This window comes from Schistocerca cancellata, chromosome 1 (assembly GCF_023864275.1).
Source record: "Schistocerca cancellata isolate TAMUIC-IGC-003103 chromosome 1, iqSchCanc2.1, whole genome shotgun sequence".
NCBI classification, from domain to species: Eukaryota; Metazoa; Arthropoda; class Insecta; order Orthoptera; family Acrididae; genus Schistocerca; species Schistocerca cancellata.
The window spans coordinates 348,048,137-348,066,655 of NC_064626.1; the positions used below are offsets into that span (position 1 = coordinate 348,048,137).

Below are 18,519 nucleotides of genomic sequence, written 5' to 3' on the forward strand. Positions count from 1 at the left end.
GAAGGTTAGGAGAGGGTGATTGTGTGGAAGAGGAGGTGGGTCCCGCTGTGATGGAGGACGGAACTGTTCCAGGCATGGTTCAATTTGGATAGTGTCTTGGGGAGTTGGATCATTAGGAGTAGGATTAGGATCATTTTTCTTCGTGGCAAAGTGATATTTCCAGCAGAGAGTACGGGTGTAGGACAGTAAATCTTTGACGAGGGCTGTTTGGTTGAATCTGGGAGTGGGGCTGAAGGTGAGGCCTTTGGATAGGACAGAGGTTTCGGATTGGGAGAGAGGTTTGGAGGGAAGGTTAACTACTGAATTGGGGTGTTGTGGTTCCAGATTGTGTTGATTGGAATTTTGAGGTTTTGGAGGGAGTGGAGCTGGAAGTGGGAGATTGAGTAGATGGGAGAGACTGGGTTTGTGTGCAGTGAGAGGAGGTTGAGGTTTGCTGGAAAGGTTGTGAAGGGTGAGTGAGTTGCCTTTCCAGAGGTGGGAAACCAGGAGATTGGATAGTTTTTTAAGGTGGAGGGTGGCATGCTGTTCTAATTTGCTGTTGGCCTGTAGGAGGATGCTCTGAATAGCTGGTGTGGATGTGGGAGAGGAAAGATTGAGGACTTTTATTAAGGATACGAGTTGATGGGTGTGTTGATTGGCTGAGTGGATGTGTAGGTGAAGGACTAGGTGGGTGAGGGCAATGGATTGTTCAGTTTGGAACTGGTATAGGGACTGATGGAAAGAAGGGTTGCAGCCAGAGATGGGAACTTTAAGTGTGAGGTCTTTGGGGGTGATGCCGAAAGTCAGACAAGCCTGAGAAAATAAAATATGGGAGTGTAATCTGGCTAGGGCGAAGGCATGTTTGCGGAGGGAATGTAAATAAAACTTAATGGGGTCGCTGTGGAGGTGTTGTGAGGGTGACATGGTACTAGAAGGTGGAAAGTGTAACATGAGGCTGAAATGAAAATAAATATAAAAATATATGGGGAGAGATGAAGGTGAACTAGAAAGCAAATGGAGATCTGGTGTGAAAAAAGGCGAAAAAGGGTTGGTTAGAGCTGGGCTATGTTGATCCTGTGGTGAACTTGTGTAGGTAGATAATGATGTGCATAAAGGTTAGGTGGTTGTGTTGCCGCCAAAACACGTTGTGTGTATATATATATATATATATATATATATATATATATATATATATATATATATATATATATATATATATATTTTTTTCTCCATTTAATGTCTTTCTTTCTAACTGTTATCATCTTCAGACTGAAGACTGGTTGGATGCAGGTCTCCACACTAGTCCATCCTCTGTAAGACTTCTCATGTCTGCATACCTACTGTAGTGTACATTTAAATCTACACTATGTGATCAAAAGAATTCGGACACTCCCAAAAACATATGTTTTTCATATTCGGTGCCGCCTATTGCCAGGGACTCCAAATCAGCGACCTCTGTACTCATTACACATCGTGAGAGAGCAGAATGGGGCGCTCCACAGAACTCACGGACTTCGAACATGGTCAGGTGATTGGGTTTCATTTGTGTCATACATCTGTACCCAAGATTTCCGCACTCCTAAGCATCCCTAATGCAACTGTTTCCTATATGATAGTGAAGTGGAAATGTGAAGGGACACATACAGCACAAAAGCGTACAGGCCGACCTCGTCTGTTGACTGACCGAGACCTCCGACAGTTGAAGAGGGTCGTAATGTGTAATAGGCAGACATCTACCCAGACCATCACACAGGAATTCCAAACTGCATCAGGATCAACTGCAAGTACTATGACAGTCAGGCGGGAGGTGAGAAAACTTTGATTTCGTGGTCAAGCGGCCGCTCATAAGCCACACGTGACACCGGTAAATGCCAAACGACACCTCGCTTGGTGTAAGGAGCGTAAACATTGGACGATGGAACAGTGGAAAAACGTTGCGTGGAGTGATGAATCACGGTACACAATGTTGCAATTCGATGGCTGGGTATAGGAATGATGAATGCCCGGTGAACGTCATTTGGCAGCGTGTGTAGTGTCAGCAGTAAAATTCAGAGCCGGTGGTGTTATGGTGTGGTCGCGTTTTTCTTGAAGGGGCTTGCTCCCCTTGTTGTTTCGCTTTGACTATCACAGCACAGCCCTACGTTGACATTTTAAGCACCTTCTTCCTTCCCACAGTTGAAGAGTAATTCGAGGATGGCAATTGCCTTTTTCAACACGATCGAGCACCTGTTCACAATGCATGGCTTGTGGCAGAGTAGTTACATGACAATAACATCCCTGTAATGAACCGGCCTGCACAGAGTCCTGATGTGGATTGTATAGAACACCTTTGGAATGTTTCGGAATGCAGTCTTCGTGCCAGACATCACTGACCAACATCGATACCTCTCCTCTCTGCAGCACTCTGCGAAGAATGGGCTGTCATTCCTCAAGAAACCTTCCAGCACCTACTTGAATGTATAACTGTGAGAGTGGAAGCTGTCATCAAGGCTAAGGGTGGGCCAACACCATATTGAATTCGAGCATTACCAATGGAGGTTGCCACGAACCTGTAAGTCATTTTCATCCAGGTGTCTGGGTACTTTTGATCACATAGTAAACTGTCTGTAGTCAAGCCTTGATCTCGCTTTAATATTCCCATGTGTCCCCCCTCCCCATTAAAAAAACTTCTCTAGAATCTATCCATTACCAACCTGACAATTATGTATCACCTCAGGGTACTTCGAATAAGCCAGCCCCTTCTTTTAGTGAAGTTTGGCCATAAATATCTATTGTCTAGAATTTGAGTCAATACTTCTTCAGTAACAGTCCAATCTACCCATCTAACCTTTGGCATTCTTCTGAACACCACATTCAATAGCTTCTATTCTAGTCATATTTCTTGTCCAAGTTTCTTCTACACGACGCTACACTCCAGGCAAATAACACCAGAAAAGACTGCCTAACATTTAAATATATATATGACGTTAACAAATGCCTCTCTTTCAGAAATGTTTTTCTCACTGTTACCAGTCTGCATTTTATATGCTCTGTACTTCAGATATCTTACAGCATAAATAGCAAAACTCATCTAATACTTTTATTGTCTCATTTGTTAATCCAGTTCCTGCACCATCCGCAGATTTAACTCATCTTCATTCCGTTGCTCATGTTTCACTTATGTTGTTATTCACCATATAACCTTTTTCTTCTACATCTACATACATAATCTGCAAGCCACCATATACTGCACACAGAAGATACCTTGTACTCCCACTAGTCATTTCCTTTCCTGTTCCAGCCTCAAATGGAGCAAGGGAAAAATGACTACCTATATGCATCCGTATGAGTCCTAACTTATTGTGTCTTTGTGGTCCTTAAGTTAAATGTAACTTGGTGGCAGTAGAATTATTCTGTGGTCTGCCGAAAATGCAGTTTTGTAAACTTTCTTAATAGGGTTTGCAAAAAAAGATTCTAGGGATTGTCATTTGAGTCCACGGAGCATCACTGTAATATTTGCTTATTGATCAAACTAGCAGCACACATCCGAATTTCCTTGATGTTTTCCTTTAATCTAACCTAGCGGGGATCCCCTCCAGAATGGGTCACATTAGTTTCTATACAGGGTCTCCTTTACAAGTGAACCACACATTCCTAAAATTCTTCCAGTAAAGTGAAGTTGACTGTTCACCTTCTCTACCACTGTGCCTACGTGCTTGTTCCATTTCTGTCACTTACGAGTGTTACCCACACCACTAATATTATATTTGAATATTACGGGATTGTGTTTCCTAGCCATGTGCATTAACTTACATTTTTCTACTATTAGAGCAAGCTGCCATTCATCACACCAAACAGAAATTAGAATAGTCATCCTGTATCCTTCTACAGACATTCAATGATGATTATTTCTTCTCTCTGAATTTTCATTTCCTTTCTGAACTTCTACATCAAGGGGAATAGGCTTCAACCTTTCCTCACTCCCTTCTCAACTATTGCTTCCATTTCATGTCCTTCAACCCATAACTGCAGTCTGCTTTCTGTACAATTTACAGATACTCTTTAACTTGCTGTATTTGATCTCTGGTACTCAATTCAAATGCTATAGTGCTTCCTTTATAAAGAATTTGGCCAGTTTCTTTTGCCACATTTCTCCAATTCAAGCTTGTGCACCATCTTTAATGACCTCTTTGCCAATGGTACACTGAACCTTTATCTTTCTGCTTTCATGTAATTCTGTGTTATTCATAAGTACTTCTGAGATTTCAAAAGACGACTGTATGAAAACTGCAAAACGTATAGAAAACACACATACATTAGTGGATAGAACATCTCTTCAAGTTTGTAACTCACATATAGGCACTGCTTGTGACACAGCAAATCGCAGTATGTACATGCAATGCGTATGCAACAGCAGCAGCTTGTTTTGGAAATCAGTTTATTGGGTCAACAAACTATTTTGATGTGACAGTACAGAGTGAATGGTTTGTCTAAACGTTCTGATGGGCCTGGCTCCTAGCAGTGTGCTCTTCAACTATAACACAGCATGTGTTACAAATCAGAACTGGGAGAGATGCTTTATCCATTGGAATGTTTCATTTTTCTGTGTGTCTTGTAATTTCTGTGCATTCTTCTTCCGTAACCTTGAAAGAAAGAACCCTGTATAATATTTGTAGTAGCCTGACGGTTACTACACCTACCACAGCAGAGGGTGTGAGTTGGGCCATTACGGCAAATGTAGTATACGCTGACATTCACATGGTGCTCCCACAACTACCTCTTGCAGCTGCCAGAGACATTCCAGTCACCTGTTCCAATGGATGTGTGCAGCATGATTCCTGCGACACCATGTGGAGAGAGTGTCTTTATAAGGCCACACGCGGGCCTCTGGCTCTCAGTTGTCAGATGTACTTGTTACTACATCCAGTGCAATCTTGTTGTCACTCTGTGACCTAATAAATCATACAGTATTATGAAAAGGGTAGTTGCTACTTACCACATAGTGGAGGTGCTGAGTCGAAGATAAGCACAACAAAAAGACTGTCAGAAAATGAGCTTTCAGCCAACAAGGCCTTTGTCAGAGATAGAAAACACACACACACACACACACACACACACACATAGTGCATTAACTTGATGCTATTGTTGTGATGGGTTCTACCATGGAGGTAGTCTTCCTTTGTTTATTTGGGTCATGAAATTACCCACCAGGACAGGCACCCATTGGAACAACATGTCACCGCCATTACAGTTTTTTTTGTTCTAATCTATTAGAACTTCAGGCATTCCACAGGTAGGTGGAATACTATAACAAGTTCATTCCCAGTTTGGTTACTGTTATCCACCCCTTGTATCCGTTGCAGCCAAAACATGCTCCTTTGTTTCATCTGCAGCTTGTGAGCATGCTTTTGTGCAGCTTAAGGATAATCTTCACTCCGCACTGTATCTTGCGACTATTCAACCTGGCAATCATGTGGTCCTGGCCTAAAAAAATGTCTTGAGTACAGTGGTGGAGGTCCTGGCCCACCGCCATTCAGATGGCTCCAACAGCCTGTTGCCTTTGCTTCAAAAATGGTAACTCAGCTCAGGAACATTGTTTTCAGGTGAAAAAAAGCAGCTTTTGCTTTTGTCTACACCTTAAAAATTTAATTTGTTTTTGTATGTTACAAAGGTTAGTTTTATTCCGACCTTAAACCCTTGGTTTCCCTGTTTAGCCCGTCAGTATCCTTACCAGACAGAGCTACTCTTTGTCTTCATTTTTGGGCTCTCTTCTTGTCCTGGTACAATTATGAGATTAATTTTCATCTCGTGTCGCAAAATGCGAATGTGGATGCTCTGTCATAGCTTCCCATAGGCCTCGACCCCTCATTCGACCAGGAGGAAGTACTTTTTTTTGAACTGGATACGGAGGCCATGCACACGGCATGTGGTTTCCCCATCGCCAATTCCCATACTGTTTCCGCTCTGGTGGTGGATCAGGCGCTCCTACATGTAGTACACATGATACAACAGGTGTGGCCTGAAAGTCCACCAAGTCAGGCTTTAGACCAGCTTCAGAATTTTTATGCATTGCATCATTACCTCTCCCTGTTGGATAGCATTTATTTTTCTGTTGACAGAAGTTTACTCCTCATGTTGTGGTTCCTGCAGCTCTGCAGTGGGAGGACTTCCAAAATCATGGTCACTGGCGAATGTCACACAGAATTGTTGGTGCGCGCCGTGTGTTTCGGCCAGACATTGATCAAGAGGTGGAAATCCCTTGTCACTGCCTACCGCAGCTGTTCGAGTGTTTTTGTCAGCAGGCAGCACTGCAATTATTTTTTCACCATGGCGAGCCCCTTCACATCCATGGGAAACAGTCCATATTGATTTTGCCCATCCTTTTTGGGACCCTTTCTGGTTATTGTCCGTTGATGTGTTTTCTCTTTATCCATCTCTGAAGCAGATGCAACTGTCAAGACCCTGTAAAAGATATTCTCCGTAGAAGGCTTGCCTTGCACCCTGGTTTCAAAAAATTCATGGTGCACTCTTTCAAGGACTTACGTACACACAATGGCTTTTGCCACATCATGGTGCCTGCCTTCCAACCACAGTTAGACAGAGAGGCTGGATGCCTTGCTCGAAGTTCAAGACGCAGATGCACAACCACATACAGAATAACACCAGATGGGGCCAAGAGTCCCACCAAGGTCCTGCACGGCCTTCAGCTGTGGACACTGGTCACCCTCTTACTGCCATGCAGGCTTCACTCAGTATCACTTGTTTCGTTGATATTTGTACCCGACGCACGAGTATGGGTCAGGTGTTTTGAATGGTGCCATCATTAGTTTCTGGCTGTCATCCACAGCCAGCATGGTCATCTGCCACCAGAACCAAATGTGTTCCAGGTTGGGCATTGGGCCACCCCCTCGGGCCATGGATGAGATACCTCATTCTTCCTTGGTCCTGGCCACTCCTGGGGTCGCAAAGGCCTGGCCATTGCCTTCTATCCTGGTGGTTGGGGTTTTGTCAACACTGACATTGGGTTTCCTTCCTGCACATGATTGCACCAAGTTTGCTCTGCCGTTCAATGGGTATGGAATCTGTGGCTTCATTACCTGAGTCTCTCTTCTCCAGTCCTCAATCATTGCTGCCCATGCAGACACCTCTTTTCATGGACTCTGACACCTAGATGGCACCTGTTGCTGGTCCTGTCCACCAGTTGCCTGAGGATCCACAGACAGTATGCGGTTCATTCATGTGCTCTGGTCTGGGCAGACTAAGAACTTCTCGCACCTATGGCTGATGTGAGTTAGGTTACTAAGGCAAGCATAGTGTGTGTTGTGGTGTGACTGCAGTCACTTGCTCTGTTATGCATGCGCAGTACGACTCCAGTGACACCAGACGGAGACAATGTCTTCATAAGAACATACGTAGGTCTCCAGGCTCTCGGTTGTCAGTTGTATTCATTACTTGCAGTTACATCCAGTGCACTATTATTGTTGTCACCATTTGACCTAATAAACGTAACAGTTTTATGACCATGTATTTCCTTTGGTTCCTAGTTGAACAATGTTTGTGTGGGTACTAGGCTGTTATGGCGATTTTCAGTGTTACTTCCCTAAAGCTTGTTATTTTGTTGGTTTGTCGTACAGCTGTATTGTCATTTTTGCTCAGTTCTGTTTTATCTTGTACCACAGTCAAAACTGTCCGCTCTGCTCTTATTTTGTCCATCATACATAAAAAGAACTCAAGGTTTTGAAAAATAAACTTCTTCCACTTTTCTTAAACAATATCCCCCCCACACATAGTGTTTAGAGGGTTCAAAATTTTAAAATAAATAAGTTTCTGGTAAATAAGGCATGTTTATTTTACTGCATTTTTACTACAATTTTTCTTTTGTGTTTGTTTGTTCATGTGTTTTTAAACAAGACAGGAAAAGGATTAGAATTTAACATCCCATTGGTGACAAGGTTGTTATTGACGACACAAATTCCAAAGCATTAGAAATGAAAGCTGTCATGTACTTTACACAGGAGCGATCCTGGCAATCATGAGAACAGATTTAGGAAAGCTTAAAACTGCATGGCTGAAAGAAGTATTTGCACTCTTGCCCTCCTGAATGTGTGTTTAACTGTGCAGTAACTTATCTGATTGGTGTGTTTCTGGAACAATCTACATAAATGTAATAATTATTTTGTTGGTGGTGTTAGTGTCAGACCGCCATATTATCTTCTCGATTTGATTTTCTTAGCAGATATTTTCCAGCAGAATGACACTGAATTGAAACTGAAGTTTCTTTATGAGCGTGACTCTCTCTTTTGAAAGTAATGCTATCTAACAGATTTCTGTGTTTAATGTGCTTGATTTACAGTTTTGCTTGAAAATAATGAAGTTGTAATCTTAACAGGTGTCAACATACAAACCACTGCAGCTATAGCAAAAGAATTGCTTATTGGTGGTAATTCACCGACTGCTGAGGCTCTGGCAAAATCAGCCCACTCTCATAAAAACGTGCAGACAACTTCTTTGAAACCACCAACACCACAAAGCCAAGGAGTCCGGCCGAAAGATCAGTTACTGTATCTTGCTCAACTGCTTGGCTTCCAAGTTCAGTTCTCAGATTTTCCAAAGGTAAAGAATTTTTAAGAGTTGTGTTGGATTTATTTTTTACATTTATAATTCTAATTTTTCTCAATACTAGCCACTTTCTGTTACACTCAAAACCAATGTCTAACACAAATATTAAAAGTAGGTGCACACAACCAATTATTTGCCACACTACAATACACAATGTAGATTCTGCCACTACTGTGTGTGAAATATGTGAACCCAAGCCACCCATCATATAACAGAAGTGTTAACCATGGATATGCACATAAACAAGAAGATGTGTCATATGTTGCTGGTGCCATTCATTTGCACTCGGTGAATCAAATTGTTAGTTCAGGTTGTATATTTTAAAACTCCACATCTTTAATATTCACATTTCGAGACAGCTTAATTGTTTTAAACATGTGCATTTGTATCAAAATCACCCAGTCAGAATACTGGGTATTGGTAATGTGATCATATCACTACAGTGGCATTTTTGGGTGTATTAAATTTCTTTTCCCAAAAGATCTTCAGTGAAATCTCATTAACATATTTTTGAGAGGACTGCAGATTTGAACACCATAAGCAGGATAATGTACTGCCAAAAAATACTTAATTTTACAATTATTTGATTTTTTTTCACAGTGAAAATGCAGGATTAAGGGTCTCAAATGAAGTAACATGCAATTTCATAATGCTACATCCCAGAGTTGGTATTTCAATAAATTATAATTCAAAATGTGTCATTTCGAGAACATGTTCAGAATATCAAACCAAGAATACAAATGCAGCGACATTGGCTAACACAAGTAATCAGATATGTACACTTCTTGCCATCAGTCAATTGGAATACAGAAAAGACACTTGATGCTAGAGTGTAACCTGTAACATCCAAAATACCTTCCAAATATGTATATTGAAAAAATACAAATACGTTAAAATTGCGATTTTTGTTTCACTGCTCAACACAAACTAACATCGCTCATTTAGTTTACTTCCAGTAGTGAAATCACTACGGGTAACTGAATCAACATTGTCATTTCAAAATGCTGGTGTTACATCTTGTTAGGCTAATTAGATTATAATACAGCAATATACAGTGTCCATCCTTACGTTCATCACTTCTTCATAAACTTCAAAACTCAACTCATAACGCGTAACATATGTCCATTGCTTCAATATGTTTTGGTGTTGCAGGAACCAGCGAAGTTTCTGATTCATCTTCACTTTCTTCTTCTCTCTCTTCCCTCTGTTCCTGAAAGACTTCATTAGTTGTCATGGACTGACAGATGGCAACACCATAGCAAGTAATCTATATGACTTGCAAAGTGGCTGACACTGAATAGCAGTGTCTCTCTGCACGTTTCCGCAGTCCGTGGACACGGACTTTCTATTCCCACCATTTTCGGCAGCAAAAGTGGGCCAGACTCAGAAGTGCCTTGGCAAAAACATTTTTCTGCAACATATTAAATGTGTTCAAAATTCTAGAAGAAGTCAAACTTCAGATTTCTACTTTACCATCATATCGCTTCCTGAAGAAGTATTTAAAAAAAAAAAAAAAAAAAAAAAAAAAAAAAAAAAAAAAAAACAGAGGAAGTAACACAAAATGTTATGTGCATTACTTTTCTGCCAATACGAGTGCAAGCCAGCTAGTGTGTGTGTGTGTGTGTGTGTGTGTGTGTGTGTGTGTGGTGATTTTTGGTGGTAGTACAAGTATCATAGTATGTTTTTATTCATGCAAAAGATGTAAGAGAAATATTGATGTGCATTTACAAACCTGAGAAACAACCGACATAGGTCCTGCATCACTCGTCTTCTTCTTCTTCTTCTTCTTCTTCTCTCTCTCTCTCTCTCTCTCTTTTTATAGCATAATCTGTGCAGCACAAGAGTTACGTTGCACATCTCCAAAATGTTAATGCCTGACTGACTCATTTTCTGTTTTGTCATTGGTGTGCAGTTAACATGTATCTGGTGCAGTTTATATGTTGACAGGTAGTTTGGCAGTAATCTGTCAAATCAGAAAACTTCCTTTATGCCTGTGATGTACATATTGTTTTATAATAATATACAGTTTCACCATTTTACCAGTTTCCATTTGTCAGATGCTGTTTGACTGCCTCTGTTGTCCACTTGTTAGTTTTTTGGCCCTTTCGTTTTGACCAGTGGTTCCTCAGCCTGTTGGTGGCAGTTGAGGAGCTGGTAAATAAATTAACAGCAACATTGGCAGATCCTCCACATAAGGAATGCTAACTGAAAGATCTTTTGCACTCATTGACATTTTCCACTGAACCACTTCCCTATTGCAGCTCATGATTTCTAAGGTCCCATTCTCAGATTAAAGGACATTTTAACATATATGACATGGTATATTAATCATTTTGAAAAAAACATACTGTTCTACTGTGTAGTTAATATGTTACCCCGAGAATATGTTTCTGTAGCATTGTGGCATTGTAGTGACAGAATAGTTCATATATACCTATTATATTCTCACCCATGTCATCTTTTGTGAGACTGATTACTTAACTTGTGCTTGAAGTTATGTGTGCATTGTTCCAGGGAAACCATAGTGAGTTTTTGAGCCTAGTATCATTATCAACTGATCCCCCTCAAGTTTGTCACGGTGCTGGGTCAACAACAGATGCATCTCATGACCAGGTTAGCTATTAATAATTTGCTAGCAAAAGAAATTCGAGATAAATTCAGTATTTTATCCAAGTATCATCTTTTAAGATCATCAGTTTTGAATAAATGAGATACTGTTAACATGTTAGTATATTGTAAATGTGTGCAGCCATTGTTCCTCTGTTGCTATTTCAGTAGTATTTATCACATAGAAAATGCAATTTTTCTTTATATACCACAATCTTTAACCTGTAAATTATTTTGTTAAAACGAATAATGTATATGTACACACTGAGTATGTTTATTTATGCTTTGCCTTTAGTTTGGATATAAATTGTAGTTACAGGTATAACAAAGAAACCACTATCATTAAGTCAGTAAATGTGTTAACAGTTACCTAAATAACAGAAAAATTAGCCAACAATAATTGAAACAACAATAACAGATGTAAATAAAGTATTAAACTGAATATTGTGTGCACTTTAAATGCAATTAATGTGCTGTCAAATGAAAAAGTAGAGGCAGAAAGTAAATGAAAAAGTAGAGGCAGAAAGTGTGAAGCCACAGAAATGACAATCAAGCTTTTCTATTAATTACTGAACCACATATTGATTGGATTTGTATAATCATTTCTTGATAAATCATGAAATAAAATAGTGGTTAGAAAAACCAACAATTACAGTAACAAAAAACAACTTTACATTGTGCCTTTCCATGAATGTCAGATGCATATAGTAGTACTGTACATTTCCCACCTTGTGTTTAGTGGTGAGTGATCTTAAACGACCCCTAGATACTGTGCAGTTTGACATTCTCCCTAGACTGCCCAGTAATGTTGTGCACTAATGCTGTGGTTCAGAATGTTGGGTGATAAAGAAGTTTCTGCTGTGATAATTACTCTACTTGATTGGAATCAGTAAAAAAGGATGGTTGAAAAATTGGGTCAAGCATCTTCAAAGATCACTTACGAAAACTTGAGCGAGAGGGGAGGGTGGGACTTTTTATGTGTTGATGGTCTAGCATTTGATACATTACTGGAAACTGTTCTCCCAATACACTGTCTGTCAGCCCCCCCCCCCTCCAGCAAAATTTTTGCAGAAGCCCGTATCACCACCACAAAAAACCAAAATAGTTCAAATTAGACCGCAGTTTCACCAAGTCCGCACTTACCCCTAACAATACTATGCTAATGGCAATTCTTTTGAAGACTTGTAATTTACAAGCACAGTTTCACCTTACAGTATTTGAGACATAGTTGTGGAAACATGTCATGGAATAATACATGCAGTAGAGGATTATATTCGGGTAGTCTACACTACGATATAAACACAAGTCAGTTTTAGCATCTTTACCAAAAATTTCAAAAAGTACTGCACTGATTTACTTCAAATTTTTACTCAGTACTCTAGTAAACATTGGGACAGGCATAAGCTGCAGATTTTTAAGTATATATGTTATACAAATATGTATTTACTGTATAAATGGAAAACATTTTTATCAAAAATCTCAACAATTTCTTGGCCAGTGTACTTGAAATTTTTTCACGATAGTCTTAATAAAACTTGAGGCAGACGTAGGGTACAAGTTTTTTTAATAATTTGTGGTATACAAACATATATTTAATGTCGAAGCTTAACATTATTACCAAAAACCTTGAAAAGTTCTTGACTGATTTACGTCAGATTTTAGCACAATAGTGTAATAAATGATTGGACAGACATAGGTTACAATTTTTATTTTTAGTATATATGGTCTGTAAACATGTATGTACTATATAAAGGGGAAAAGATATTAGCAAAAATCTTGCAAAGTTCTTGAATGATTAAGTTCAAAATTTTATATGGTAATGTAATAAACTTTTGGACAGGCGTAAGTTACATTTCTACCTATTTTTTGATATACATATAATAAGTACAGAGTAAATAGTTCAGCAAGAATCTCGAAAAGGTCTTGACCGATTTATTTAAAATTTGTAAACAACATTCTATTAAGTGTTTGGATGAACATAGGATGCACATCTTTTTTTTTTTTTTTTCTTTTTTCTTTTTTTTAAAAAAATCAACAAAGTACAGGTTTTCTGTTAAAACCAGCTTCGAGAAAGAAAATGCTGTGTTGTGAAAATATGTGGTTTCAGTTTCTGTTTCGCAGTCAGTTTTAACTGCCATAGCAGAGCATTTAAACCACAAACACAATCAGTTATTGGGCGCTACAGTCTGGAACCGCGCGACCGCTACGGTCGCAGGTTCGAATCCTGTATCGGACATGGATGTGTATGATGTCCTTGGGTTAGTTAGGTTTAAGTAGTTCTAAGTTCTAGGGGACTGATGACCTCAGCAGTTAAGTCCCATAGTGCTCAGAGCCATTTGAACCATTTTAATCAGTTATTGACAATATGATGTAAACAAATAGATAAAAAAATCTACTCATCAAATGGTGGCAGGGGAAAAACGCACAAAAGGGTTTAACTTTTACAAGCGTTCGGAGCCACTGGCTCATTCTTCTGGCAGAAGAGTTGAAGGGGAAGGAAGACGGCTGAAGGAAAAGGACTCGAGACATTTACGGATAGGGATACAGTTTGGAAAAATTGCCCAGAACCCCGGGTCAGAGGAGACTTACCGGACAGGATCCTGACCTTATCCTTCACCCCTCTTCTTCCCCTTCAACTCTTCTGCCAGAAGAAGTTGCCACTGGCTCGGAAAGCTTGTAAAAATTAAATCCTTTTGTGTGTGTGTTCCACTGCCGCCACTTGGTGAATAGGTTTTTTGTCTATCCATTTATATTATATAGGGCATTTAAACCATTAGACAATTTTGTTCTCCCATATGTATTCTTACCCGTGTACAATTTTAAACAAAAATTGTATCCACAACTGTGCTCTGGTGGGTCTTTTTCTTATAGTAGTAGTTGGTTTTAAGAGAAATGTCTCATTGCCTTCTGTTATACTTCGCCCGATGTAAACAAGCATAAACGGGATGATTGGTCGGCAGTCGTAGCCTCATACACTGGTGTTGTTCCGCTCTTGAAAGTAGTTCTAAGTTACGTATTAAATATCTTATTGCTATGTGACTGTAAATGAAATTTTAAGACATTCTGGTGTATTAACAGCCATCAATGTTTTTATTATTCATACTTTAGCTACATAATTTTTATTTCAAAAATTGCTCACCCTGCTACTTCAGCGTTTTCTGAATTTTGTGTTTGCTGAAAATCAACACTGAATTGCACTCTGTCGTCCAATATCTGTTTAAAAATTAATGCAAGTATTGTACTAACGATCTTAAATGTTTTTACTGGGCCGCCATGCATTTGGTTTTGTCCTATAACAGTTAGGATCTATTCTTGCACAAATTTGACGTCGCTCTGTGTGGATCATTACCGGTGTTTGACTGTCTGTTAGCCAGCATTGTCTTTCTCTGTTTTTACGCATACTTTGCATTATACCACCGGTACATGCTGCCAGCTGTGCCAAGTGCTGAAAGTGCCACTACCACTTTCCCTTCGCCCCTCTCCCCATTCCTCGTCGCTCGCGCTTACCCCTCTGCTCTTTCCCCTCCTGCAAGACATACATAACGCCACAGATAATACCCCCTCCATCACCCTGCTAGAGAGAACGGCCATTAAAGTTTGTTGACGTCACACTTCCCCACTGGACAAGCCACGTGCTTGTCTCCTGTCAATCAAAGCTTGTTTACAAACAGTGCATGTGCTTGTGTCACACAGAACCCCATTCTAGATGTGAACCTTTTCATATTTTGTGAAATGATTGAAAACTCACTACATTCTTTCCCTTCCTTTATATGAAGTTCTCTGAATAGGATGAGAATATATCCAATCCGTTACCCCCAGAAACCATCCTTGTAACCATTGATGCCACTTCCTTATACACAAATATCCCGCACGTCCAGGGCCTCGCTGCGATGGAGCACTTCCTTTCACGCCGATCACCTACCACCCTACCTAAAACCTCTTTCCTCATTACCTTAGCCAGCTTCATCCTGACCCACAACTTCTTCACTTTTCAAAACCAGACATACCAACAATTAAAGGGAACAGCCATGGGTACCAGGATGGCCCCCTCGTACGCCAACCTATTCATGGGTCGCTTAGAGGAAGCCTTCTTGGTTACCCAGGCCTGCCAACCCAAAGTTTGGTACAGATTTATTGATGACATCTTCATGATCTGGACTCACAGTGAAGAAGAACTCCAGAATTTCCTCTCCAACCTCAACTCCTTTGGTTCCATCAGATTCACCTGGTCCTACTCCAAATCCCATGCCACTTTCCTTGATGTTGACCTTCACCTGTCCAATGGCCAGCTTCACACGTCCGTCCACATCAAACCCACCAACAAGCAACAGTACCTCCATTACGACAGCTGCCACCCATTCCACATCAAACGGTCCCTTCCCTACAGCCTAGGTCTTCGTGGCAAACGAATCTGCTCCAGTCCGGAATCCCTGAAGCATTACACCAACAACCTGACAACAGCTTTCGCATCCCGCAACTACCCTCCCGACCTGGTACAGAAGCAAATAACCAGAGCCACTTCCTCATCCTCTCAAACCCAGAACCTCCCACAGAAGAACCACAAAAGTGCCCCACTTGTGACAGGATACTTTCCGGGACTGGATCAGATTCTGAATGTGGCTCTCCAGCAGGGATACGACTTCCTCAAATCCTGCCCTGAAATGAGATCCGTCCTTCATGAAATCCTCCCCACTCCACCAAGAGTGTCTTTCCGCCGTCCACCTAACCTTCGCAACCTCTTAGTTCATCCCTATGAAATCCCCAAACCACCTTCCCTACCCTCTGGCTCCTACCCTTGTAACCGCCCCCGGTGTAAAACCTGTCCCATGCACCCTCCCACCACCACCTACTCCAGTCCTGTAACCCAGAAGGTGTACACAATCGAAGGCAGAGCCACATGTGATAGCACCCACGTGATCTACCAACTGACTTGCCTACACTGTGATGCGTTCTATGTGGGAATGACCAGCAACAAACTGTCCATTCGCATGAATGGACACAGGCAGACAGTGTTTGTTGGTAATGAGGATCACCCTGTGGCTAAACATGCCTTGGTGCACGACCAGCACATCTTGGCGCAGTGTAACACCGTCCGGGTTATCTGGATACTTCCTACTAACACCAACCTATCCGAGCTCCGGAGATGGGAACTTGCTCTTCAATATATCCTCTCTTCCCGTTATCCACCAGGCCTCAATCTCAGCTAATTTCAAGTTGCCGCCACTCATACTTCACCTGTCATTCAACAACATCTTTGCCTCTGCACTTCTGCCTCGACTGACATATCTCTGCCCAAACTCTTTGTCTTTAAATATGTCTGCTTGTGTCTGTATATGTGTGGATGGATATGTGTGTGTGTGCGAGTGTATACCCGTCCTTTTTTCCCCCTAAGGTAAGTCTTTCCGCTCCCGGGACTGGAATGACTCCTTACCCTCTCCCTTAAAACCCACATCCTTTCGTCTTTCCCTCTCCTTCCCTCTTTCCTGATGAGGCAACAGTTTGTTGCGAAAGCTTGAATTTTGTGTGTATGTTTGTGTTCGTTTGTATGTCTGTCGACCTGCCAGCACTTTCATTTGCTAAGTCACATCATCTTTGTTTTTGGGTATATTTTTCCTTCGTGGAATGTTTCCTTCTATTATAACCATATCATTAATTTGAACCCAACAATTACGTTTGTTATTGTCGCCTTTGCATTTCGAAATCTTTCCTGTCGTCTTATTTCTCTTTTTTCTCTTTATTTTCTCTTTCTGTTTTTACCAGTAGTTTCACTTTGTATTCACCTTCCCCTTTTACCGTAATCTACTATACAATTTTATCCCGCCTATATATGCTCAACAATACGTAACCCACTTCCAAACCATAACCAAAAAAATTTTATTTTCCGCTTTCAACACTACCGCTGCTATAAAATCCACCGTTTCTAGTTCAATAACAGCTGCTTTCACGTATTAAACAACCATTTCGGCCAGTTCTAATAACTTTCACTTTATTTCCACTTCCGTTTTTCACACATCACTGATCATTTTAGCCGCTCCCCACAGGTTTTAACGTCATTATTTCTACAATTGTTAGCCCCATTTTCGTAATCTTTCACCAAAACACCACTCCTTTAATACGTTTTTTCGAAATTTTCCCGAATTTCTCCGTCCTTTAACGTGATTTAGCGGCAACACAACCACCTAACCTTTATGCACATCGCTGTCTACCAACCCAAGTTCACCACAAGATCAACTTGACCAACACTTTTTTGCCTTTTTTCATACCAGATCTCCAATTGCTTCCTAATTCACCTTTATCTCTCCCCATATATTTCTATCTTTCTTTTTCATTTCAACCTCATGTTAAACTTTCCACCTTCTAATACCATGTCACCCTCAAAACACCCCCACAACGACCCCATTAAGTTTTATTTACATTCCCTCCGCAAACATGCCTTCACCCTAGCCAGATTACGCTCACATATTTTATTTTCTCAGGCTTGTCTGACATTTGGCATAACCCCCAAAGGCCTCACACTTAAAGTTCCCATCTCTGGCTGCAACCCTTCTTTCCATCAGTCCCTATACCAGTTCCAAACTGAACAATCCATTGCCCTCACCCACCTAATCCTTCATCTACACATCAACTCAGCCAATGAACACACCCGTCAACTCCTATCCTTAATAAAAGTCCTCAATCTTTCCTCTCACACATCCACACCGGCTATTCAGAGCATCCTCCTAACCTTCGTAACCTCTTAGTTCATCCCTATGAAATCCCCAAACCACCTTCCCTACCCTCTGGCTCCTACCCTTGTAACCGCCCCCGGTGTATAACCTGTCCCATGCACCCTCCCACCACCACCTATTCCAGCCTGTAACCCGGAAGGTGTACACGATCAAAGGCAGAGCCACATGTGAAAGCACCCACGTGATTTACCAACTGACCTGCCTACACTGTGAAGCCTTCTATGTGGGAATGACCAGCAACAAACTGTCCATTCGCATGAATGGACACAGGCAGACAGTGTTTGTTGGTAATGAGGATCACCCTGTGGCTAAACATGCCTTGGTGCACGGCCAGAACATCTTGGCACAGTGTTACACCGTCCGGGTCATCTGGATACTTCCCACTAACACCAACCTGTCAGAACTCCGGAGATGGGAACTTGCCCTTCAGCATATCCTCTCTTCTCGCTATCCGCCAGGCCTCAATCTCCGCTAATTTCTAATTTCAATTTGCCGCCGCTCATACCTCACCTGTCTTTCAACATCATCTTTGCCTCTGTACTTCCGCCCCGACTGACATCTCTGCCCAAACTCTTTGCCTTTACAAATGTCTACTTGTGTCTGTGTA

The 18,519-nt window shown here is 41.0% G+C and overlaps 1 protein-coding gene across 2 annotated transcripts in view; it reads left to right on the forward strand.

Moving 5' to 3' along the window:
• LOC126173680 (double-stranded RNA-binding protein Staufen homolog 2-like) overlaps positions 1-18,519 on the forward strand; it is a 253,555-nt gene that overhangs the window by 205,391 nt on the left and 29,645 nt on the right. For both annotated transcript variants that reach the window (XM_049920977.1, XM_049920976.1), the window contains exons 14-15: positions 8,348-8,571; positions 11,092-11,190. In XM_049920977.1, coding sequence (XP_049776934.1) covers positions 8,348-8,571; positions 11,092-11,190 — 323 coding nt within the window. The remainder of the gene's footprint in view (positions 1-8,347; positions 8,572-11,091; positions 11,191-18,519) is intronic.